Below are 27,156 nucleotides of genomic sequence, written 5' to 3' on the forward strand. Positions count from 1 at the left end.
GTTGATGTGAACCATAAGACTTAGCCAAATCGTAGAATCTTTTTGTGAGTGAGTCTGACTGTAAAACCAAAAAAACGAGTTAAAAGAGTTTAAAATCTGCACAAATCTGCTTGGTTTAGAACTCACAATAGCTGTTCATTCACCTCACGGGATTTTTGGCTCTCCTTGCACTCAACCGTTTGCTTCTGCTTGAGGTGGTGAAATGAAATTGTTTTGTTTTGCACATCCCTAAATGCCGGTTTAAGTTTCTTAAAGAATCTTGCCTGTTCAAGTGAATTCCAACTTTGAATTTCAGTACGATAGGTTGACTGTCAGCCAAATCATTCAGCCTCTCCTCATGTCTTGTCACTTCATAATGACCCATCTTACACTCGATGCAATGAAGCATTACATTAAACCATTGTGCTTTTGATCAGCTGACACACTTCTAACTGGGCGTTAGTGTCTCACTCTGAATAACTAATTAGTGCGGCAGCTTTGAGCTCAACAGAGGACACATTACGCGGGAACACTGAGTCTTTAGATGACTACTGGAATGACATTAAAGCTGTGTGCATATGATGACAAGCTTTCATAATTGATTCTTTTCCTCCTTCCTCTTTTCATGCGCACAACCATGAACGAAAGCCTTGGTACAGACATGTGCACACACATCCAGCACTCGCTCTAAACTGCTAATACAGTAATTATATTTGTTGGCTGCCAGCAGGGATTAGACTAATGACAGTAAAATCCACGCTAAATATTCATTGTAATTGGAGTGGAAATTGTGTTCAAACATGATAATAATTGGTGCTCCATTGGTGGTACCTGGAATCAGAAAACATGTGGGTTGTTTTGCCATTTTAAACCAAATTTTATGGTTCTGCTTATGAAGACAGTTAATAATTTACTTATTTTTACTGTGCTGTGTTTAGTTAGGTTGTTTACAACACCGATTGAGGTGTAAGAAAAAATGCTTTGCAACCACAAACTGGATCAGATGCTACACCTTAAATACAAACAAAACAACAACAAAGTGTAATGATTTAATTCTTTCAATCTGATACCATTTTTATTATCCTGACTCTCTTTTTCTCAGTAGACCAACACCTCTCCTCTTCTCTTGCCCACTGTAGTTATTTTCCTGTCCTTTTTTCTTACGTTGTCCTTTGATTGTGTCTTTAGATTACAAGAGACTACACCTTTCTGGATTACATACTGGGAGGATGCCAGCTCATGTTTACAGTGAGTATGATATTATCATGCCTGTTTTTCTGCCTCTGCAATGCTGTGATACTGTGATGCATGTTTCTGCATGGTTTTGCTCTCGGAGGCAGATTGAAACATTCAGATTTCCTATTTTCATCTCCCGGGGTTACAGTTAGATCAGGATCATTTACATACACAGAGTAAAAGTGTGAAGGAAAGGGAGAGGGTACTGAGAGACAGAGGGAGTAATGGGGTTTTCTGAAACGTTGAAATGTGCATACTTTAATTGAATTGTGAAAATGGGAGTGCAGAGAGAGAGAGAGCAGGGGAAAACAGATAATACAAGAACTGATATTTTGACATAGTGGAAATAGAAAGTGAGCATGAGATTAAGAAAGAGAAACAGGTAAAGAAAGAAAAATGGAGATTTTACCAGAGGGAGGGAAGGAGAGAGACAGAGAATTGTCGTAGTCTATTTTGGTCTCTTGTTAGGAGAAACTCTTGTGTGTCCCTGGTGATGTCACCCCATTGTGTGCAACTGAATGAGTGTGAGAAATTCCTGTTTTATAATAGCCATTCTCTCTCTCTCTCTCTTTCTCACACACACACACGCTCACACACGCACACACACACACACACACACACATCGAGTTGTTTTTATTATTATCCAGGTTGTTTTTGTCCAAAAAATACAAATGTCCTGCTGGTGAATCTCAGGACCATTCACACTGGTTCACTGTTACTCTCATGCACACACACACACACACACACATACACACACACACATACACAAATCCTGAAACCACATGCACGCTCAGAAAAATGTGACGACACGCTTACGCTGCATGTACAATGAGAGAACACACACGCACTTTCTGTGTGCACACACACAGTGTCCCCTTTTTTTACTTCGCTATCTGTCCAACAATTTCCCAGCTTTGTGAGCTAGAACCAGGCTCCAGATGTGGTGGGGTACAGATAATGTAGTTTGTTACATGCTCGATTTTGTGGCATTTCTTTTTAAGTGTGTTCTGCGATTAGGCACCTGTGCGGCTCCTTTTCTTTTAAGAGTCATCGCATTTGTGCTGTATGTTTAGTAAAACAAGTGACCGAATGCTTAGGGATCAATCAGACCTGGGAGTTGTTGAAATGTAGTGCATATACCCTTGTTGAGCCGAAATTATACTTTCTATACTAACAATGTGAAATTGGATTTGTAGTAACTTTTATTATTTTATAGTGAATTACTTAAGATAAAACCTTATGGAAATCTCAAAATTAAGACTGTAACACAGGAATCTCCCTTGATTATTTTGCGATACTATAGCATCATGTTCACACTTCTAATTTTTCTTAATTTCTGCCTTTTGGTTGTTGAATGCAAAAGAGTTATTTCAGACCATTGCACATTGTTTGTGGTTTTTAAATTAAGCCAAGCGATAGAATGTCAAACAGCTAAACACGTACCATTGTTTATGGTCTGTCCAGCTGTTTCAGCCCCGCCCGCCGGGCAGCTGTACAGGAAAACACAGCTCCACAGACGTGTCCTTTGTAGCATCTTGTACGTTGCACCTCAACCCCTCTTGTTCTTGTTGAAGTTAGAGCTATGGAGTATATTTCTGGCTCAAGGTCTCGGTCAAGTACAAGAGAGTCGTTATGCGGAGGTGAATTTACTCGTGTGCAGATATGTTGCCAGTGTCAGAGGATGTTCTTTATGCGTCCCTGGGACAAATAAGTGTTAGATCTTCTGTTAAATTTGGGGCATTGTTGAGGAGCACACACAGAAACACAGACAATGACAAGCTTCACTGTCAGCCTGTTATTATTACTGTTGGTAATGAGGCTTTAAAGCAAGGAGCATAGTGGTGTTGCCATAGTGACGCTTTGTGCTGTTGATGACAATGTTTGCACCATGATGAATGAGTTTTGAGAAAAAAAATGAACAAGAGTGGGAAAAAGAGCATTAAAGTAGAATGGTATAATGCATGTTTGTCTGTGTGTATGAATGTAGTTTTCAGTCAGTGAAGAGGATTTTATCCTTATATCCTGATGTATTCTCAGCTCAAAGTAGGTTTACCTTCAATAAGACAACGAATAAGAACACTTACATTTTAAATATTTGTTCTTTTTTTGTTTTAATAGACTATTTTAAAAATGAAAATGATTTTTGGCAATTCAAACAAACAACAGAAAAAGAACAATTGACCAATCAAAGAATAATTGTCCAATTATAGCTATTTCTCTTGAAGCAGTGTGCCCGGTGCATCCTGAAAGCTTTTTCTCTGGTAAAATTTTTTATCATAACAATGTATCAAATGTCAATGCGAAAACAGTGTGAAAGGGGTCAGTAGCAGTGATGAACCTACAGAGAGTTATTATCCGAATCTGCTGCTTTACAGGGCTTTGCTATTTTGGTTCACTCTCGCCTCTCTTACGGTGTAGTTCTCTCACAGCAGACAGACAAAGTTAGTGACGAGCTGGTGAACAGAGTGGAGCAGCCGAAGAGACAGATAAAGTAAGATAAGATAAGACTTTATGAAGATGTCTCTTTCAGGAGTTGACCGACAAAACCGTCATTCGTTCTTGACTGGTCCAGAGGTGATATTCTGTGTGGTTTACGGCCAATAGGACTCTACATCCACCCTGCCCCACTTTGGATGACCGAGGTCAATGAGACACCTTCCCTCCAGCAGTCGAGTGCCTCAGTAAAAGGATGGACAGTGTTGGGCTTCTCTCAGCCGCAGACATATTTCACTGCAGAGTGTGAATCAGGATGTTGCGAAAAGGCGAACATCCAACATACTCTGTTAAAATAGAAATATCACAATTTGTAGTATTTGCATGCGGATGCTGGTAATTGATTGACCTCTCTCAGCCTTGCTTGTTTGTAATGAGTAGAATTTCATTCCAATGTCAACATTGCCTGTTCTAGTGGTGGTGAGATGAGCAAATTTAAGGCGGAATGGGAACTCTTAAATCCTCCCTGCGCCCTCCTAATCTTTTGCCTTTTGTCGCAGACCTGCAGCTCTGTCACTGATGCACACACACACACCTAATACTGTCTTAACACAGATACTTCCACTCTCCAGCTTACAAACTCATTTACATACACACACGTGAGCACAAACATATAATATCCTCGTCACACTCTATAAACGACCGATTTACATGCGAACTCCCTAACATGACTTTGGGACAAACACACACACACACCAGCACACACAAATCCAAACACAGTATCTTCTCCATACAGATGTTTTATCACGCATGCCTCTGCACTATGAGCAAGGCTTGTGCTGTAGGTGTGCACGCACACATACAATATCCTCAATCAGGAACCTTCCCTGCTTACACACTCTGACTGATTTAGACACGCAGAAGCACACATAATCTCACGCAGACCGATGACATCTTCTCCTCACGTACACACTGCCACTTGGATGCACAGGTTTGACACACACACATACAGTGAGAAGCTGTTGTGTACAAAAACACACCCGCCCAGAAGCACACACATGCAGAAAAAGCTGTTCTGCGGTGTTCAATCAGACTTAGTGTGGCTCTAATCCTAATCTCTAGGAAGGGAAAGTCTCTCCTCGGGGCTGTGGGAGCTGGAGGCGAGAGCGGCGTTTCTCTGTTACACACTCCAACACAAAGAGACAGCCTGCTGCTGCTGATGGGCTGTTTGTGAAAGACTCATTTCAAATGAATTACGCTATTATTCATATCTTATGTTTGATACCATTCAGAGCTGTGTAGAGCGTAGTACTCATGTCCCTGTGGATTTATGGAGAAAACAAACTTTTCATGAATCAAAGCACACACAAGCATCTCCACAGCGCAAGATGTTGATACAGACGATATCACTGAGGACACATATCTGTTTTTCTGTTTCTGTTTTTGTAGTCTACAGCTCTGCTTAGATATGACATGTCATTCTCACAAGAAATCCTAGGGCCTTATCATTTTATTCAGTGAAGTGAGGGCATGTGACACTGCCAAAATATTAGCTCTTGATGTGCTTCTTAAATCCCAAAGATGGTGTCTGATGGTAGAGAATAACATCTTCTGTAGCTCTGGAGGAGCTTTCCAAAGCTTGAAAAAGTGGCCATTATGATGTCATGATAACTGGTTATCTTGCCAGTTTTGAGACTGACAATTTTTAACAAAAAGCCTGAATTACCAAAAGTGTGTGGTTTAAAAGGTGTGCATATTTAATGGGCAGGGAGGGTCTAATGAAAGATGCTGTTGTGTTGCATCATGGGAGTTATATAATCCAGTGGTCTGACTTGACTGTAGTTTACCAATGAGTAAACCGTAGTAGTGGGGTCATCTCCAATTAATTTGTGAATAGTGGTAGTAGTTTTAATGTAAATTAGTACTGTTATTAGTTATTTCAACCACCGTCCATTTTATATAAACACAACATTAATATTCTGGTAAGGATCTCTTGCTTATTATTGTGTTTCATTTTAGTTTGCATCAACAGTGAATTAAAACAGGAGCAGATCAAGTAAACAAGCAAGCTTTTTACTAAAATCAAATATACTTAAATTGCTTAAAATACTAAAACAATCAATTACATTTTAATAAAGGCCTGTCTCAAATATAAAGGTTCTATCTATAGTTGGGGTAACTAAAGGCTTTTTTTTATTTATTTATAATTAATGTGTAAAATCCAACCACATTACAAAATAATCATTGTTATTCCTCATATCAGTGCGTATGACACATCCCTGTGAGACATCCACCAATGTATGCTAGGAACTACTGAAATGTTTATTGTTTTAAAAACACACAGTGGCTGTTATTTGGCGGATAAAACTTGTCATGAGGGACACAATGCACAGTAATACACAAGAACCAATATCGACCAAAAACAGATGTTCCCATAGTAAAGCTCTGGCAGTGAACAGCAGCTCCTGGTTATCTCTAGGAACACCTCAGAGGAAGACAGAGAATAGCTCCAGAAGATGTTCACACACACTCATCCATCCAACCTCCCCTCCATCCATCTCTCTGGCTGTTTAACTGCAAATGAGTCTGAGAGGTCCTGGCGTGAGAATTGGCTTATACTCAACAAGGCACAGCTGAGAAAACTCCAGTGTGAATGTCAATATGTCAATTATTTGACAGTAATTTGGCAGTAGTGTAATCCCTCTAATTTACTGCAGCCACAGACGTTTTCTGCTGCATCGCTGCTCAGAAAAATACAGTAATGAGATGCTGCTCTGTCGCCCCCTATTCATTCTAATTCTGTGCACTTGCTTGTTGAAACTGTGTGTTTGTCATGTCGTGTTTAGCCTTCTTGTGTGTTAGCAATTACTAATAGCTTGGGGCGAGGAATAAGTTGGAAACAGAATGGTGTCATCTCCCACTGTCATCACATTCGCAGCCATCAAACTAAAAATATCTATCACTGGAGAGGGCACTGGAGGGAAAATGCTGTAATGGTTTTTTGGATGATGTTCGACTTGTCAGTTTGGGCATATGTATTTTCAGGTTCATGGTAAGACAAAATGAATGGACACCAGGGCCGAAAAATGAACATCAGTCATACATATAACAAGAACAAATGAAAAGTACACTCCTTTCCTCTTTAGCAGGGTATACATTCATACGTGTCTACTTGCACATATGCAGGTATTTGAATCAGTTACACAAACAAGTTACATTGTATTCTCTTTAATATAGATATGCCTTGTGATTTCAGCATGCAAGCCACCTGTGTACATCTATGAGAAAATACTATTTCTCAGACATGACTAACTGCTGAGGTAAAAGCAAAACATCAGTCATCTTCAGTATACCAAGCAGTAAAAACAGATTGTAATCAGAAATGTAATTCCAGCTATGTTTGATACAGAAACCTCTATGATACACCTGTATAAGAGATACCAGTGAGCAGTTCAATGTCACCTGGAACAGGAATACCAGGGTCTGCTCTCTGAATCCAGGGTTGGAAGCGCTGTTCAAAGCTGAGAGTCTGTTGGCTGGGTGATTAAAGTGACTCTGAAAATGCATTCTGGGTCTCATTCAACATGACCTGTCTCTGGGTAAAGAAAGCCATGGCTGGTGTAAGAATGTCAGAGGAAACATAGTCACAGCTGTACTAAGCATCTTGATAGAAAGGAGGAAAACTCCGGCATGGTGTGGCAGTTTGGAGTAGGGGTGGGCGATATGGCCGAAACCTTCTAATATGGCATAAGTAATTTTCTATCAAAGTAACAGTATATATCACAGCATAGTAATTCCCATGTAAATTCAGAAATGGTTTAAAACAAATGTACCATAACATACTTACCGACTTTGATGATTCTTTTATGTGGAGCTTCCATACAAACAAATACAACTGCCTCATATGAGACAGTGCTTGACTTTAAAACAAAAGACTCAAAACAGTGAAAATTCTTTCAAGCTTTAAGGGTCCAAATGAGAACAACAGAGATGCAGTACCAGCTGTCTGTCTCAGTTGAGAATGTGTGTAAGCTGCCCTGCTGCCCAAATCACCTGACCTCCGCTGCTTCATCGCGCTGCCTGTCCCGAATATATGGCAGAGACACTTGCCGTTTTCTCATATGATGTCCCACATTTGCCTGGGTAGTGTGCAGGAGGGGAACTCACTGGTAATGATATTATATGATATTATTATATATTCGAAACAAAAGAGTGAAAAATAATATGTAGGCAAGCAGAAAAGAGTGTGAAGCAGCTACACTCTGTCATCAGCACGTCCACCCGCTCGCTGTGTAGCGAGGTAGCAGTGCAGACACTGTGAATGACAGCGTGTGAATAAGGGATAGCTCCCACAGTCGAAACGGTTTCGCCAAATCTCTACAGGTGGACACATTTCTACCATTGCACGACCTATGCCATCATACCATAACTGTAGAGTGCTCTTCATTTTAGGACAAGGTGGGCGGGGTGCTGACAAATGTCCTAGTCCTAGTCCTCCTGGGAGACTTCTGCGGTCATACTGGGGTAATTGTCAAATCCCATGGGAGACTGGCACAGCTGGCACACCACAGAAGAAGGTGATGCTGGAAGTTTGGAGACATACTGACTACTTTTGTGTTGTGATGCAACCAACATCGGTCATGGCAAAATAGATATAGGGGGAAGACCAAAGCTCTGTCTGTGTCTCTGTGTTCTCATTCAGCGAAAGCAGGATTACATCAAATTGGATGGTGTTACACCTCTCATATGATAGCTCCCCTCTTTTTGGATCCTGCAGTTCTTTACATTCTCTCAGAGATGAGCACTGCCAGGACAGTTTGCAGTTAAGTTAGTCAGCTAATCAGTTAGGTAGACAATGTGCATATTAATCTTGTATGTGTTATCTTACACTACACGGTTTAATCAGCGTCTCTGCACGGCCAAAACCTGAAGCTTTTTATCCTCACACCTCATAATGTGGCTGCTCACACTGAGTAAAAGCATGGAATCCCTGGATGGGTTTCTTTGGGTGACTTTATTTTAATTCCAATAAAGTTTTATTCAAACAAGATGACCGCATCCTCAATAATGTAGACAAAACTAAAGAAACTAACTGTTACTTTGTGCAGTTCAGGCATTTTGACCCAACTCATAATGCACATCAAACGACAACCAATCTGAATTTAGCTGATTCTGAAATGACCAATTTGTGTGGACTTGCATGCCTAAATCTGTTAAAGATGAACGTGAGAGCACTGCACAACTTTATTTTACTCCCATGAGTGAATCTGCTGATTGGAGTGATTCCACTGGAATTAAATTATTCCATCCAAAACGACGCCATTACAATAACTGAAGAAGGATGGCCTCCCTGAGCTGAACCTGAGCAGTGTCATGATGCTGGGTGTGGATTAAACACACGTTGACCACATGGAGGTTCATACTGTTAGTATACATGGATGGCGCTCCTTTGAGAAAAGGATGGAGTTTCCGTGTAAATACAGAGGGAGGTTCTATGACTGAGCATCCAGTTCTTAAACATGTTAAAACAAGCCAGCAGCAACAAAGAACTATTTAGTTTCTTTAGATTAATCAATCAATAATTTGGAAAAAAAAAGCAAAAAAAAATGCCCATTACAGTATCCTAGAGCACAAGGTAGCATTATTAAATGTCCTGTTTTATTGAATTATGGTGCAAAACCCCAAAATGTTCAATTTCCTCTAATATAAGACTTGAAATTGTCACATTTGAGAACCTAGAAGCGTGAAATGTTTGGCATTTTTTCTTGTGGAATGACATAAATGATGAAGTGATTATAGTTAGTGATTGTAGCCACAAATTTTCTTATTCGATCATCAAATTCATCAATTAATTTATAGATTAATCATTGCTGCTCTATTTGATTTTCGGATTTCTACTGTCACCTACACCTGTCAGTGAGTTATTGCAGTTCCTCGGTTTGCTGAGGTTTCTAAACTGATGAAATACTCGGTGGTTCTTTCAGCTGTTAAGCTGTTTGATTTCCAGAGACCAGCTGTGACTACAGGGGAAATGATTTGTTCACTCAGCACCCAGTATGCTACATATATGTGGCTTTTTCACACATATGCTGTTTCAGGACTAACACACATGCTCACACATACCAAAATACACAACAGCACCCTAATTCTGTCACCCTGAATCTCTGTGTCCGTCACTCCTGCCGCTCCTGCTGTGCTTTTATTTCCCCTCCTGTATCTCACTCTCCTCCCATTCTTTCCCTCATTTGCCCAGTTTTCTCTCTGGTACACACACATCTCCCACCTTCGCTCTCTCCTCCTGCTTGTCCATTTTCTCTGTCTTGGATCATTGTCCTTATTGAACCAGATCATTGTAGTTTTATAACAGTGCAGGCAAAGAGACAGAGAAAGGAGACGGTTCAGACTATCTTTAAGACGACAGGATGGAGGCGGAGTTTCTGGGTCGGGTTCTTGTCAGCACACAAACCTCTATTCAACGCCTGAGGAAAAGCTTGTCACTCTCAATCTCATATTATGTTAGGCTGCGTGTCTCCACGTATGTGTGTGTGTGTGTTTGTACCTCTGTACTTTGGGTACATGTGTTCAAAGCCTCTGTGTGTTCATATTTGTACATACTCTATGTCATTGCAGTGTCACCCTGTGGTCATCTGTGTTAAAAATAAGCCTCTGTGTGGTTTCAGGGCCATTCCAGTCTTTTTTAGGCACGGCAGCACTGCAGTATTTCTTTTGTCTGTCCTCACATGAAACCCTTGCAAGACCAAGAAAGAAGAATGCCGGATGAATTACTTGCTGCCTGGTGACCTTGAAATTTTGAAGATGTGATGCTTTTAATGCATTTGGTGAATTAGGAAGGTTGCTCAGTAGATCAAGTTAAATGTCCAAATTGCAGTCACAAGGTTTGCCAGATGTAAAGGCTGTAATCACATATGAGGGCACAATATGTTGTGATACAGTAAAAGCATTGTGCAGCTGAAAAATGGATCACAATATCAACTCATTATCAATCATTACGAGTCATTTAGTGTCACAGTCATATCAACTTTCTCTCAAACGGGGAACGTATGTGAGTGGTGCATTTCCCTCAAAGTCACACTGTCCATGTTCTCTTGTTCCAAGATGCTCCAGCTCATACAAAAGGTTTTCAAAACATACCAGCAACTCCAGTTTCTGCTTTTTCCTTCAGACCTCCACTTTGCATTGTAAGGTGCCCCTGAATGGCAGGAATGAATATGAAGATATCATGTGTGAACCTTGTATTGTGTTTCATACTGAACCCTTAACAGATCGTTTGTGTTTTCAGTGAGCCAGCGAGGTGCTGTTTTTGATAATGTGAACATATACCAACAACCAACAACTATCTGAACCCAACATGCTAACGTGCAGAAAATCCTATCATGTGATACCAGAACAACACTGGACTTTAAGATGAGTGTAGTTACAAGTCCTAGTTACTGCACTTTTAACAGAGAAACAAACCTAAACCATCGGCGCTTCCCGTTACAGTGATTGAGGCATTAATGAGAGCAGCAGGTGCCACATTGAGAGCTAAGACTAAATTCCTCATCCCACATTCAGATGATATACAGATGAGCTGAACTGAATAACTTATTAAAACTCACAGCTTGTGTCGTTGCCAGATGAATCCAGTGTACACTGTTGCACAGAAGGAAAACAATAAAACTGGGCTCCTACGAGGCCTCCTCCCCTGACATTTTTATATCAAAAGAGACTCAGCCATTCCTATTTGTTTAAGTTTGCTCCTGCTACCTTTATTCACCTGACAGTCCATTATTTTAGGCGATTCTGCTTTGTTGTACTCAGTGGAGATGAAAATAGTCACAGACCCTTGGGGCCATTAAAATCACCAGTGTTGTAAAAACAGCCTGGACATGAACAACACTGCAGGTTTCTAAGATGAACTCTAACCTGTCCCTCCTCTGTTTCTCCTCAGGTTGGTATAGACTTCACAGCATCTAATGGGAACCCTCGAGAGCCGTCCTCCCTCCACTACATTAACCCACTGGGCAGCAACGAGTATCTTGCTGCCATTTTAGCTGTGGGACAAATCATACAGGACTATGACACGTGAGTATCTAGTGCAGCCTTCTTGCTTGCTGCAGTGTTAAATGGTAAAATGCTGTAATCTGCATTTTGAATACCAATACTGAGAGATGTGTGAGGCTGGCGGATGTTCTAATGTTTGTTTTTCTAAGGGCCAAGATCGCATTAACTGATAGCACGAGATGAACCTGGGAGCAAATGACAAAGACAGTGATTGACTTCAGAATGTCTCAGCAAACAGCAAAGGGACAGCTCAAATATTTCAGCACTGGAATGGAATGTTAACAGTGACAAAGATATGGTTTCTCTTCTGTCGTTTCCATGCACGTCACTGTGGGCTTTGCAGCAAGAATGAAACTGGTTTATCAGTTCCCTAATATCCATCTCAATCCCATCACACAACCAACTATTCTCTTAGAAGTCTTATTCTTAGAGTACAGGTCTAAATTTGTGTCCCTGAAAATGCACTGAAGACCACCTTTGGCACTATGTCTGAATTTCTGTGTATCCTGTCCCTCAGAAAAAAAGGCACTTCTTCTCTCAGTGATAAGCCATTTAACAATATAGCTTCATTTTCCTACCAGCTCTCTGCTTGTTTCTCTGTAAACGTCCTTGAATGTGTTTCTTTGTGAAACAGGTAACAGGATTTCCTCCGCTGTCTAAATCCAGCTTGTTGAATTTGGTTGAAAAAAAGAAAAGGTTTAACTAACGTTCCAATCTGTTGTCATGGTTTCCTCCGCAGCGACAAAATGTTTCCTGCTCTGGGATTCGGAGCCCAACTCCCACCAGACTGGAAGGTACAGTATGTGTGCGTGCGTTTGTTGTTGTTGTTATTGTTGTGTGTGTGTGTGTGTTTTAGACACGTCTGTGAGATCCATAGATGTGTGTGTGACATAGAGCGGGGGGTAGGGGGGCGGTGTCATATGCAAACTTACAGTTGAAGCGAGCCTATATTATACATGCATTTTACACATGTACACACACACACACACACACACATACACACAGATAAAACTGTCAGCATTATACATGCATATTCACTTGATTACGCAACTGTCAACCCATCTGTGTTGCCATGGCACTGAGCTGATGAAAAGGACAAAGGAGAGAGAGCGGTGAACAGAGAGAGAGAGTGGGTGGGAGGGAGAAAGTGTGGGAGAAATGGACAATATTTTACAATGTAGTGAAGGATGGTTTCTTGTCTCCTCAGGTGTCGCACGAATTTGCCATCAACTTTAACCCCACCAACCCCTTCTGCTCAGGTGAGTTACTGTGCGGTCGTCACAGACGCCGTCCGCGATCCTGCCGCAACTAGATGTTCCTGGCGACTAATTTCCTTGAGGTTGAAACAGAAGTCTAAACTTAGACAAGTTGACTAGTCTAAAAGTAAGAAAACACTCAGGAAAAGGTCAAAATTGAGCTCAATTTAATATAATGTTCAACATTCTGTAAATTATGCAAGACATTTGACATTCATTAATAACCAAACTGGATTTTAAACTCTTCTGAAATGTGCGGCACTCTGTACTTAACGTTATGAACACCGCACATTAATAAAATAATAACGATAACTTTAACAGACCAGTATTGCTGTTGCTGATGAGGGAAGCTGCAGCCTTTGAAAAAATTGTTGACATTTTCACATTTTCCCATGATGCTTCAGTTTCATTTTTATTTTATTGGCCTGATCTCTGTCATTTGAGCAATACTAGATTTTTTACTGGAATTAAAGTTAAATTCAAACGACAGTAGAATATAGTCCTATTTTCTTCACTGCCAATTGCAGTCTTATGTCTTAAGTCTTACGTGTGCCCTTATGCCAAAATAGTTTTTTCCCACTACAGGGAAACATCACCTTGAAACTGGCGTATTCGTCATTTTAACAAGAATGCAGGACACCCAGTAAAAAATAGACATGCCATCTCCAGATCATGTGACAGCAGCAGGTGCTGCACTCCTCTGTGAGTGTCTTGCTGAGTCTGAGTAAATAACACCTTCACACTTCACCTACACGTTCTACTTAGGGCGCTTGTGTAAATTGGCAGTCTGAACACCAGCGCACACTATGACACCAAACAGTTGCTCCTGACAATTCAGACCAGTAAATGATCCAGGTGATTGATTGTGTGCAACTCTGAAGAGGTTCAGTGCCTGGGCCTTCCCACCAGTCAGTCACAACTGAAGAAGCTTTTTGGATGAGGTGAAATTTCCTCAAGAATCTACAGCAAGTCAAATGAGGGCTTCAAGACAGCAGACATGACATCTTTATAAGAATCAATTGATATTGCCCCCCTTCTCTGAGCTTTTAGCACATTTTGGCCCTTGAAGATTAAGAATTTGAGGTTTCAAATTGTATAGTTAAAGTATTATCAGGCTAATATCGAGCTAGCTCAGCATACTGCATGCTAGCAATGCACACCTTATAATACAATATAATATAATATAATATATAATACAAAATTAGTCATTTTAGCTGTGGTAGCTGCATGTTCTAGCTGTGGTCGTGCTAGTCAGTCAGTTATTGGTGGGTCCACCATGTTGGTCCAGACTGAAATAACTCAACAACTATTGCATGTGTTGCCATGAAATTTGAGAGACAGAGATTCATGGTTCCCACAGGTTGATTCATCATTACAGTGGTGATTTCCAGAACCTTCCTCTAGCACCACCCGTAGGTTGGCATGTGGTTTTGGATTTTGAAAAGATTGCTATGACATTTGTTAAACACATTCATGCACCACACAGGATTAATTGTAGTCAGTTGTTATCAATCGATTCCCCTCTGGCAGCATAAATCAAAATTTCATTCTGTCCAGTACTTTGGTTTATGACCAAATACCTGCAAAACTAATGACATTGACTTCAGCTGTATATTTTGCACGATCCCTTCTGTATATACAAGGGATTAGCACCTGCTGAGGATGCTAATGTTATGCTTGGGACATGTGACTAGCGTTACATCGTATACACAGACATCGAGTGCATATTTAAGATGTTTTTACAGGGTTCTCGTTCTAAAATGTTTCACATGGAAACGTCAGCTGGCGACGGGCTTCTCAGCTGAGAGTTTAAGCATTAGCATTAGCTTTCTTTAGCTAGCTCACTTCTGGCGAGAGTCGTAACAGCTGACAAACTCTGCTATCGTCAGCTAGAATAGAGAGGCCTGCTTTTGTTAACTTCTGTGAGGAATGGAAAACCTAGCATTTCAGAAATGACTGTGAATGTCGATGGTGAATCTGCCACCGTTACCACCGTAAACCCATTATGTGCAGCTCGAGAACGAAAAGCTCGACAGGCATAGCAACAGTAATCAAGGAGGGCAGGGGTGTAGCGAATGCTTAATTGTGTAGCACATATTCAAGCCTGCCAGAAGCAGGAGGTTGTGCTAAGTAAGAGCATTTATACTTGGCCCTCTGCTGACGAAGATCTGAGTAAAAACATTAACTTCTGTGTGCTTCTTCAAAATAGATGTACAGCTTGTCCGTGTTAAAACAGCTGCCTCCGCGAACAGAATTGCTTTTCAAGGTCAGAAGATGAACTGCTTTTCTACGAACTACTTAAGGAAGCATCGCAGCTCATCTTTTCCTGGGAAGGCCAATACAGCCTCCAGTGCACTCTCAAATGAAAAAAAAAAAGTTTTAGGTCAAACAACAAAACCTGATTCAGAGGACTGCAGTCTCAAAGTGCTGCTACGACTGCTTTAAGAAACCTTTTTATGTGAAGTGCAGTATGCAGTCACCCTAACACAGGGTTAGCATTATATCTGAGAACCAAATGCTTCTTTGTTCTGCTTTATTGCTACACAGTCTTTTAAGATATCTACAACATTTTTAGTATTTTTCGCTCTGAAAGTGTATATTTTTATCAAATTGAGACTGAAGAGAAGACAACTGTTAAACAAGAAATAAACATGAAAAACAAACACCTGTGTTTAGTTGCAGTGTTGACTTGCCAGTTCCCTCAAAGACACAAAGAGATGTGCGGGTCGCAGAGACAGGAGGCTGCTGTTCAGCAAACAAACTGTCTGGGCAAACATTCAGTTGTCTGGTTGTTAAAGCTGATGGGAGTCGAAAATAGCTGAGAAACAATAGTATGTTGTCACGAGCCTCTATATGACCCATCCTCCACCCATCACAAACCCTTTTCCTCCCCCTCTCTCTCCTGCCCTCACCACCTCTCACCCATCTTTAAATTTGAGGTCTGTCTTCCTCTGTGTGTAGGTGTGGAGGGTATCGCCCAGGCCTACTCTGCCTGTCTCCCTCACATTCGTTTCTACGGCCCGACAAACTTTGCCCCGATCATAAACCACGTAGCGCGCTTTGCTGCCCAGGCACTTCAGCAAGAGAAAGCAGCGGTAGGTGACAACAACGTACCTGTTTATGTGCCTTTCAATGTTTTCATTATACTTCAGCTGAACCTGTGTAATGCAGACGAGACAGGTCATTCCACTTTCAATTCAGCTCTTCTTCCTTTTTAGGCATTTCTCATTTGTCACTCTTCATCTTCTGAGTATGAGGTAGAATATGTTGCTGCAGTGGGTGTATATCGCCAGACACAGCTGCTGACCCTTAATGTTACCACGACAAATCCACGCCCTAAACACAGCCAGCCATTAATCACCATCTGTCAGAACAGCCTTTTATGTTGACACGTCTGCCCGTAACGGTTCACATGGCATGATGGTGGCAACGGGGCAACAGTCAGGTGGGGTGTAATTGAATTACATATGGTTCAAACCAGTCTTTACAGAACACATGTTGTTCCTTACAAACTTACAGTTTGGCTGTGTGTGCTTCTAAGTTGGCGTGAGGTTATATGGTTTGATGTAGCTTCACTGGCTTGTTATTAGTGATTCATTCATTTGGGGAATCACTAATCAATAAGTCCTAAGTCTTTGACTGAAATTAAGGGTGTAATTGCCTACTTGTGAGGCCAGCCTCTGCTTGATCCCATTGACATCCATCAGTTATTTAAAGCATCTTGGTTATCTGCCCACAGATTTACAGTTTAGTTGTTTTTATCATCCTCTGGCAAAACATACAGCATATACAAAACAGGATTTTTTTTTAAACCACATTATAAAATGTATTCTTTCAAAAATCACAGTAGAACTAACAAATTGCAAATGAGCTGTACACTGAAAAGAACCACTACATACCTACAGTTTATCCTGATGAAGAGCTGTTTTTTCTCGCTTTTCTCTTCTTTTTCCATCAACCAGCGAATCTAAATGTTTCATATGTGACCCACCAACTCCATGCTTGTGCACCATCCATATTTGTATCCACATTCATCTGTTTTTATCTCACTAGACAAAACATTCCCAGAAAAAAGGGCAACAGAAAACAAAATGGGACTTATTTTCTGTAACAGCACGTTGAACAAATCCACTTTTCTTCTTCCAAACTTCCAAATCTGTCTTCATATATAAGAAAGGACATCTAGTTTGTTTAACAGTGAAATGATTCTTTTCACATTTCATTGCAGTGTCTCAGACTCAAAGTGTTAATGTACTTTCTGCTCTCGTTGCTCTTCAGCTTGGTGAGCAGCGATTTAGCAGCTCACACACTGTAAAATGCTCCACTACCCTCTTTCATTTTTCACCACTTCACAAGGTTCTGTACCGTTCTCAGGGATACCAAACAGTTCTTTAAGTTTGTTTGATCCCTTCACTGATATCATCTGTCATCACCCGATTTGCTCACTTGAGTCTCCGCTTCCAAAAAATGACTGAAGACTATTTTTCTCTCACACATCTTTCTTCTTCTTCTTCTTTGAGGTTTATTGGCAGTTGGGAGACAACTCATTTTGTCCCCTGTTAGCGACCTCTGCTTCTTCTACTCTGTTTCTTACAGCCATGTGTAATGTAGCCTATGCTGCCAACTTCTGATGAAACCACGCTTTGCATAGCTTAGTTCATTCGCTCCAAACCAGTCAATGGAAATGGGCCTATTTGCATTTTCTTTTTCGCCACATTTCAAACTTTTTCTTCAAGTTTCCTTAACAATGAGATGGAAACACTGTCTCTGTAAATCTTCACTATTTATTGCACATTCCCATCCACACAAAGCTGCTGGGATTACATTGGTTTTCATTATTATTCTATAGGGCAAATTCCGCAAAAAAACACAAACATACCACTGCCTTCAGAGTGAGTCCCCATCAGTGCAGCTTGTACTCATAATCTATCGACTCTGTTTAGCAGCTTGATGGCTGACGGGACAAACAAGTGTGTGCATCTGTTGGCTCGGAGTCCTGGCATGTTGACCACAGAGTCAAGGAGGAGTGAGAGACTGGAGTGACAACTTCTGTCCTCTCTTCTTGCATCTCACACCTCTCGTCAGCTGACACACTGACCGGGCATTTCACACGTTGTCGGGCTCGACAGCATGATAAGGAAACATCCTCCATCTCATTTTCTGCTTTTCTGTGTCACTTTAGCTTTAGTTTACTCCTTTGATACAGACAGCCGTGGTCCCCAGAGAATGGCTCCTAATGGCTTTTGTGATCCTCTGATTTGTCCTCCTGCTAGCACCACCGTAGGATTGACATTTGTGGTTATTAGTGAAACGTCTCAACAGCTACTGAAAAGATTGCCATAAAGTTTGGTCCACATATTAATGTTCCCCTCAGGATGAACTGTAATCCCTGGTGATCCTCTGACTTTCCCTCCTGCGCTATCATTTCATCACACTGTACTTCCATCTGGTGAACCACTGGATTATATATCTGAGCCAGTAACACATAAAATCCAAATTAAGAACGAGCCTAAGGCTCAGTCTCACACTCAAGACTGATTTCTATTTTGGTAGCATTTCTTGGTAGGAAGTCATACCATATTCCTCGAGCTGCAGCACACAGAAACTGCTAATAGGAATGAACAATAACAATGTCCATAAACACAAAAACAGTTCTGGTTTTGTTGCTGCACAGAGAAAACAATCAGTAAATGGGGAGTCCAGTTTGAAAGCTTATCAGATGCCTTTGAAAGTGGATTTTACACTAGAAAGTAAAAGCAATAATCTGCTCCTCTACCTCAGTGAATGAAGTAACACAATGCCACTGCTGTGTCTTTTTCCTAGAATATGCACTCTCATATATCAGACCAGGCAGACTGCAGTGTGGCAAATGGTACCCCAAGATCATATTATTGCCTGATAACCCCACTTTTTTTTTAACTGTATCCCTCTGCACAGCACTGCTGTGCCAACACAGTGGTCTCCAGTGTTTCCTCTAGGTTGACTGCTCTGGGGTGGTGCCAGACATGTCATTGTGAGACTCAATTTGACACTCATTCTACCACCACACCAAAGTCTGTTCTCAAATTTAACAGTTTAAAGTTTCTATGAATATGTAGCAAACGTGTGTTGGCGAAGTCATGCAGGACAGAGTAAAATAGGCAGCAAGTTTTCAAAACGTCTAGCACCAAGTTGGTAACTCGGTAAATGCCTGGCTTTCACCACACCTGTCTGTCACAGTTTTTGTTGGTATTTGCACAAGACTAAAAATGTTTCACCTTGGCCGTACAAAAGTCTTGAATGAGCAATATTTGGCTGGGCTGCGATGAGACTATTCAAATCAAAAATAGACGTGTAATCACTGCCGCTGCTCTAGCACAGCTCTAAATCTGATGCTTTTCAGCACTGTCAAAGGCCCTGGGTTGCACCTCCAGCACGGCCTACTGAATCATATCAAGCCAGTATATCTATTTTAATTTCTGTTTAAAATTCAGAGCTAGCAAATGCAAAATAAACAGCAGTCATTCCAAACAAAAAAAGAAACTAGAATGAATAGCTGACGGTTCAGCTGGAGGAAGCTTGTTCCCGTCCATTGCTTCAGCCTGTTTCAGTTTATGCTTGTGCACGCTGATGTTTTGAGTTCATGCTTCAGACTCTGTGACTACACTACAGCTTAAACAAGACAAGTGTGGGCACAAGCAGCGGCCTCACATATGTGGCTGACTGCAGCAAGACGACAAATAGCAAGACAGGAGCCGTTACCCGTGAGGCTCGGCGTGATGTTCCCACTGGGATCGCTCAGACAAAGAGATACAGATACAAAGGTGTGACACTCACAGGAGCTTCGGATCTACAAACTTTCAACAAATGGTACATGTCCCCTCTTGTATATATCCAGTGGCACGTCTCCTGCCTAAATCTGAAGAGAGTGCAGTAGCTGGGTATCATTATGCTCCCACAGTGCTTTTTGTCCCTAATTGCACCCTGTCACCCTGTGGAGAACAAATACATGAGCGAAATATACAAAGGATTGTACTCATCTGTGTGTTGTGTGCCAGAATCCTTTTGTTTCTGTAAGGAAATGATTGGGGACCCTATTCCTGTTTTATATTACAGTGAGTTCAAACAGGGGTGGAACATAGGAAGGAGTAACAGACAATGAGATGTGACAGCCGCAGCAGTCAAGTGTCTGTGGACCACATACTGGGGTAGTGGTTAGACTGGTTGTGTGTGTGTGTGTGTGTGTGTGTGTGTGTGTGTGTGTGTGTGTGTGTGTGTGTGTGTGTGTGTTGGGGTAAGTGGGTGGGTAGCTTGTAGGCTGCACAAATGGGCTGCTGCTCTGTGCTCAGTGTTCTTGTTCCTCAGATAATGAGAGAACCTGCGACTGCAGACTGTGTGATTGTGTACCAACACACTCTTGCTGCTGACACACACACACACGCAGGCTGCAGGCCAGTGCAGTTTGTGCGTGCCCCAGTGTGAGCGACCCTGTCTGTCTGTGCGATAATGATTCTCTAATGAGCGCTGCTGTTAGCACATTAAAGAGACAGGCTTCAGAGCCCTCCCTGTGTGTGTGTGTGTGTGTGTGTGTGTGTGTGTGTGTGGGTGTAACATGGAAGTGTGATTTTGTCAGTGTGTGTCTTCATGTTGTCTGTTCCTATCATAGGATAACAATTCACTTCCTTGTGTGCAGAACTGATGCCCACTCTTTGTGTGTGTGTGTATGTCAGTATATGATCTGCCTTATATCAGATCGTGGCCATGACGCAAATTCAACGTCAGCAGGCTTTTCGACAGCAGAGCCTTGTCCACCAAATCTACCTGTGGAACCATTGACTTTAAATAATAAACTTGTTTTGCGTGTCTCTTACTGAGCTGAAGTATTGCGTTAATTCAGACAGAGCACTGAAGACGCTCTTCTATTGGCTGATCGGCATCAGCTGTTTGCATTATGCTTTACAATAATTATGCCCAATCATATCATTGCATCACAGAGAAAAAATTTAAAAAACAAATCAATAAATGATAGTAGTCGGATGACAGCAGAATTTGCTGTTAAATGATGAAATTGATGTGGAAATGCATCATTGTGTGGGGGATTCACCATGAGAAGAGGGGGCATTGATAAGGATTTCAATGGCAAAATAAGTTTTAAAATTTATCAGTGATGCAGCCTCTGAGAGAACAGAAAACACTCCTCTTCGTGGTATCATAGCGTGTTGGTATTGTAGTAGGTTGGTATGGTATAACACGTCTCTCTGTCTCTCTGTCTCTCTGAACCTTTCATGCACCAAATGCCAAACATCATACCAGTGTTGTGTGTCTTTCCATTAACGTCCTGTCGTGTCTAAATGCAGCTGCAAGGAACATTTATGTAAAAGACACCAATGTCTTTTAAAGCAGCCAGTAATGTTATGCATTTCATGTCTGCAAAGGGCTCAACATTGACAGTTCAGGACACCCCGTGTCGTGAAGCTTGTTATCAAGTGGCTCATTTTCTTCTTTCGTTCATATAGTGTAGACAGATAGTAGCCCCCTAAAATAGTATTCTCTCTCAAGCTAGCTTTGATGTTAGTGTATTTGATTGGCAGCACGTGGCGTCCTGAAAGTGCCTTATTTATCATTTGCATGTGTGTGTGTGTTTTTTTTAATAAAAATAAGAAGAGAAGGGATGAGTGCCATCTGTCTACACAACCCATCTCCACACCATGAAAAACATTTTTTCACTTCATACAGACACTTTTCCCACTCATCAAATAGTTCAGTGCCCTTTACGCGTTCGTTATTGTTCCCCCTCTCATTTATTCGGGTTTGTCCTTCACCCACTTGTGGGTAAATTTACAGAAAATATCGAACATGAAAAATGTCAGCATGTATTGATTATAACATGCTACAGGATATTTCAGTCTAATGCCAAAGACTGATCCTTTCCCTCCTGACTCACTGCAAATTGTTCACTGTTTGCTCTTCCTTTCTTTTTTCAGCTCCTCCTCTTTTTCATCACTGGATTCACATTTTTCTCCCATCCTTTTTTTCCATGGACAGATGGTGTGCTGTGTCATATGAATGGAGCCCAGCTTGCTGTTATGCAGAAAAGCTTTCATTCTGCTTTCTATTTTTCTCTCCCTCGTAAAGTGTTGTCCAGCTCCTGTCTCCTCGCTGCTCTCTGAAATATCCCTTTATTGCCTTTTGTCTTCACTTCTCTCTTGTTTCTGTTTTTGTCCCTCCCTCTTCACGACACTGCTTACCCTTACTGACAACGTAATCACAGTTTTAACAGGTTTTCCCTCTTTCTCTCTTGATGTAGATTTCTATTCAAGTAAGTTTAGAAGAGCTTTGAGTTTTAGCAGTGACATCACATGAAAATGGGGAATCTCATTCCCTTTGTGTCTTCTCTCCCTCCCTTCTCTCACCATGTCTTCCCCTCTGCAGCAGTACTTCACTCTCCTCATTATAACAGACGGCGTCATCAGCGATATGGACGAGACGCGTCATGCCATCGTCCAGGCGTCTAAACTACCCATGTCCATCATCATCATAGGCGTGGGCAACGCAGACTTTGCTGCGATGGAGTTCTTAGATGGAGACGCCAGCGTTTTGAGGTCCAACACAGGAGAGGAGGCTGTTCGGGACATTGTGCAGTTCGTCCCATTCAGGGATTTCCGTAACGTGAGTACTGGTCTCAGGCCCAGTCCCAGAGCTGGAAGATGTGTATATCCTTTACTTAAGTAAACATCAATGCCACAATTCAAAGTATTTAAATGCATTTGAGTAAAAGTATAAAATGTCCGGTATATGTATGTTTAGGCAGAGACAAGCTCTTCAGCAAACAAGTCCCACTGTGCATTATTGAGCCAGCACCAGACAGCAGACAGACATAGCAGCTAGCTGGTCAACATATTGGAGCATTTGGCAGCTAAAGAGACAGATATCCTCAAGAGTTGGTGCTCAAAGACGGTGAATACTGGACTGACATTCATCAAGTGGCCAGATAAATGCTAATCTTGCTCCATATCTGCTGGATGTGTAAATAGGCAACCGCTTGCTAACGAGTTCACCATATCAACTTAAAGAGTTTAAAATATGCCAATGATGCATTTTCATCTTGTTTCTGCTGCCCCCAAGTGGCCAAAAAGCCAGTTATTGCAGGTTCATGTTTAAAGAATATAACAGCACTTTTCGTACCTAAAGCCAGCCAGCTATAAACAAACAGGTAACATACAGAAGTGTGAGTACTTCATATTTGAGGAAGTGGGCTTTGGTCATTTACAGCTGTGGAATGTCTTCAGTGGAGCTGTGCCGAAGCACAAATACTCCGAATGACATGCACATAGAAGAGAGTTTGTGGTGAACCATCGACAAAGTTTAACAACCAAACAGGTCTCAGTGAGGTTTGACATCTTTCACTCACCATTTGCTGAAATGCCACTTAGGCCAGTGTTTCGACTTGCTGATGTGATCTGCAGTGTCACTTTGACTCCATCCTAGTTCTGAGGTGGAGGCTTTACCTAATGACACGATGTCATGCTGTCTGACTGTGAATGTGTTACCAAATGGCAGCCTGTTGCTACTCAGATTGTAGCTGCTCACACACTACACACATACAGTCTGCTAGATGAGGAGAGCTGCCTGGTCGTCAGTGTGTGTGTGTCTGTGTGTGTGTGATGCGTTGACGAGGGTTCATACCGCACATGTAAAAAGTGTTAATGTGAGTGTCATATGTGTTGATGGTGAGCACATGCACATGCATCATTTGTGTGTGCACATTTGTAGACTGTGCACAGGAGGCAGTATTGGTCATTATGTAAATTTTGTGTGTATGTGCGTGTGTGTGTCTGCGTGGGCTGGCGGTGGGCGAGCTGACTTCCTCTGTAGTGGGAGGAACAGACAGTGTTTGCTGGCTTCATTCCACATTGTTGGTGGGAGGTTGGGAGACAGCAGCAGACATAATAGAGAGGAAGACGGAGAAATGAAGCTGAGACAGAGGCAACGTAATAATGAGAGTGGCCTGAAATGATGAGCTGTGCTGGCTGGCTAACTGCCACTAAAAAACGATTAACTTCATGAAGTTGGTCTAGTTGGTGGTGATTAGATAGAAAGTTATTGTTGCTTTTTACAAAAATGTTGCAGCCATGTGGCATTAATACAATTTGATTAGAAACTTTGGGAATTCTAAGGTTTGAGCTAATACTTGAAACACTGAGCATAGTGAGCTGACTCACAGGTGCAAAAACTCGCCTTGAGTCTTGAACCTTCTTCTGAGAGGCCAACTGGACCTGTATGGAATCAGCAACTCACTACTGTTATGTGGGGGAGGCTAACATGTAGTTCCTTAAAAGCAATTTGAATGATTTTCAGTTACCTGAATTTGAGTGTAATGAAGGCAGCAATGTGTTGATATTGGAACACTGTGTATTTGTTCCACAGCCTATTTATATAATGGAATAAAATGTATTACAGTAGTCAAGATGTGAAGGGACAAAACAATGGATGATTTGTTAGAACTCCTTGATATATGAGACAAGATGCTGTTTCTTATTTGAAAATAACAAGACTGAACAACTGACTTTAGATGTTTCTGGAAACCAACTTTGGGTTAGAAGCCAGGAAAGCTACCGGGTGCTGGTGAAAGTTTTCAGACATGTCATTTGGTGCAAAGACCAGAACATCTGTGATTTTTATGCCGGAAACTAAGAGACATCAAGACATTTATCTCATTAAGGCAATTTTGGGCAATGACCAGTGGCCTGGTTTCAAATACATAAAGCTGGACATCATCAGCATAGAAATGATGAGACACACCGCCAAACTGATGGATAATGTGGCAACGTGTAATGGGAGAATTAAACAGATCCCAAGAAAAATCTAGAATCATTGTGGTCATATCACAGTCCATGTCCATCAAAGCTCCCTGACTATTTATTTTTTGACCACAAAATGTCCAAAAAGAGGACACATCATGTTTGAAATCTGATCAGCTCATATTTTCAACTGTACAGTCCATGAATCCCACTCACGAAGGTAACCTGATGTGCCACATGGTTTGTTACTCACAACCATCTGGGAAGGCGTCCATGGAAACTGCTTGTTACGGCCACCTGGTCAGCCCAGGCAGACGACAACACGACAATCAAGAAATGAACAAGTCACAGTGGAAGTGAAAAAAAAGTGTGGTTTATTGTAACAAAAAAAACACTCAGGTGGGGGAGGATGGGACAAAGTGATTGTGCCGAAACAAATGAAATAAATATAACAAAAGTAGGCCTGACTGAACTGTCTAACGAAAATAAGACACAAACAAAATGCCTACCTGACTTGTCTAACAAAGGAACATCTCAAAAATAATACAGGGGTGGCACAACCAATATACCTAGTGAGTTTAGACAGTGGAATCACCTGTGTGTGTGTAAAAATGTATCGGGCACCCACTTACCTAGTCCCAAATAGAAAAGTAACCTCCCACCACAGCCAAAAACCACCACACAACTAAACAAATGCAACATCAGCACAAGAATGGCGAGAGAGAGAGAAGGGCCAGCAACGTCCTCCATTTTAAAAGGTCTTCCCCTCTGTGATAGGCCAGCAGGAACCAATCGCAAGCAGGGCCAGCCCACGCAGGTGTGTGTATTAGTACTGTAATCACCTGGAAAGAACACAGGGAAGGGGGAGAAGAGACACAAAAAACACAGTGCTGCTGTTGCACGTAACATGCTTGGGAAAAGGCAGGCACCACGGCAGATGATAGGATGAACCATCTGTCTATCACCGTCTAGTAGGAGAGCAAAATCCTTGCCGAGGCCAGTTAGTAGAAGAGCGAGAACACCTTTTCCATTGAGAAAACTCTTCAGTGGTGTTCTTTCAATTAAGAAATACTCTACTGATATTATACCAGTACCTGTGTCAGGAATGGGGAATGCCCATAGTCCAAGATGTATACAGCTCATGAGATTGTTTGATTTGACCATGATGCAATCCATAAAAACAAAAATAAAAAGGCAAACTGTAGTGTCTGAAGTTAGTTTGTGGGGATGAGCTCACAGTGATGAAAATGGCTAATCTCAAGATAAACTGGATGAGCTGCAAGGACAGGTGCGCTGGATAATGTTAACGCTCTTCAGCAGAGTTTGGATGTCCAACAAACAGCTTTCACAAGACCACCTTCTGACAGACACACCCGCCCGTAGCTGCCAGTAGCTCCTTATAGGATGCTGATCGGCACAGCCACAAGATGGCCGTTGACCATCTGGGTATTTATATGCTGCTATGACACCACCACTCGTTCCGTTTCAGACTTTACAGCAGATTTAGACATTTCTGGCTGCAGGGATTTGTTCCCATTCAGCCACAACAGCATCTGTGACGTTGACCACTGATGTTGGACACAGTTTGCATTACAATTCATCCCAAATATATGGATGGGGTTGAGGTCAGCTGAGTCAAATTCTTCCACACCTTGTCTCTATGGAGCAGGCTCTGTGCATATGAGCATTGTCATGTTAAAAAAAGACTGAAAGACGTCTGATTGGACCAAGTTGGACCGAGTCTGTTCCAGTGTGGGTCAGTTGGTCATGACTGTCGGTGGATAAAATCATATAGTGTCTGATATGTAAACATCATAATCTGAAGTATTGAGATCAAATCAGATCAAAAAGATATTTTTAAACAAGTTTGATATTTGTGACTGAAGAAGAAGAATAGCTATCAAAACGGTGTGTGGTGAGAGTGAGATGGACAGCTGTGATGGAGGAAAAACTGATTGAATCAATGTCTCCACACTTGGGCCTCTTTGGCATTGACATATAAGCGGTGCAAGCGAATGGTTGCAGTATATGTGTGTTTTAGTACAAGAACTCCTAACAGTGGTGTTCTCGTGAGATCCACCACCAGAACTCCTTCCTGACTGTCAAAGACTAAGACGTCTGACAGTACACAATCATATGTGTCCATATAATAGTACAGCAAACAACACACAATCATCGCCCAGCTGTAGGTGGATGTACTGGACATACAAATACCAGGACTAGACAATCACCAGTATACTAACATTGTTCCATGTTTTTGTGAAAAATGAATGAAGTCTCTTGCTCTTTTTCTCTGTCAGGCACCCAAGGAGACCCTCGCTAAGTCGGTCCTGGCAGAGCTGCCTCAGCAGGTCACCCAGTACTTCAAACAGCGGAATCTACCGCCCAGCAACCCGGCGCCAGAGTGA

General features: G+C 41.7%; 1 protein-coding gene across 1 annotated transcript in view; it reads left to right on the forward strand.

The window, feature by feature from the left end:
* Positions 1 to 27,156, forward strand: part of cpne2 (copine II) — a 43,205-nt gene extending 16,049 nt beyond the window's left edge. The window contains exons 9-15 of the mRNA XM_041938421.1: positions 1,168 to 1,227; positions 11,600 to 11,733; positions 12,452 to 12,506; positions 12,920 to 12,971; positions 15,930 to 16,063; positions 22,380 to 22,616; positions 27,049 to 27,156. Of these exons, the coding sequence (XP_041794355.1) occupies positions 1,168 to 1,227; positions 11,600 to 11,733; positions 12,452 to 12,506; positions 12,920 to 12,971; positions 15,930 to 16,063; positions 22,380 to 22,616; positions 27,049 to 27,156 (780 nt within the window). The remainder of the gene's footprint in view (positions 1 to 1,167; positions 1,228 to 11,599; positions 11,734 to 12,451; positions 12,507 to 12,919; positions 12,972 to 15,929; positions 16,064 to 22,379; positions 22,617 to 27,048) is intronic.

Source organism: Chelmon rostratus, chromosome 6 (assembly GCF_017976325.1).
Source record: "Chelmon rostratus isolate fCheRos1 chromosome 6, fCheRos1.pri, whole genome shotgun sequence".
Lineage (NCBI taxonomy): Eukaryota > Metazoa > Chordata > Actinopteri > Chaetodontiformes > Chaetodontidae > Chelmon > Chelmon rostratus.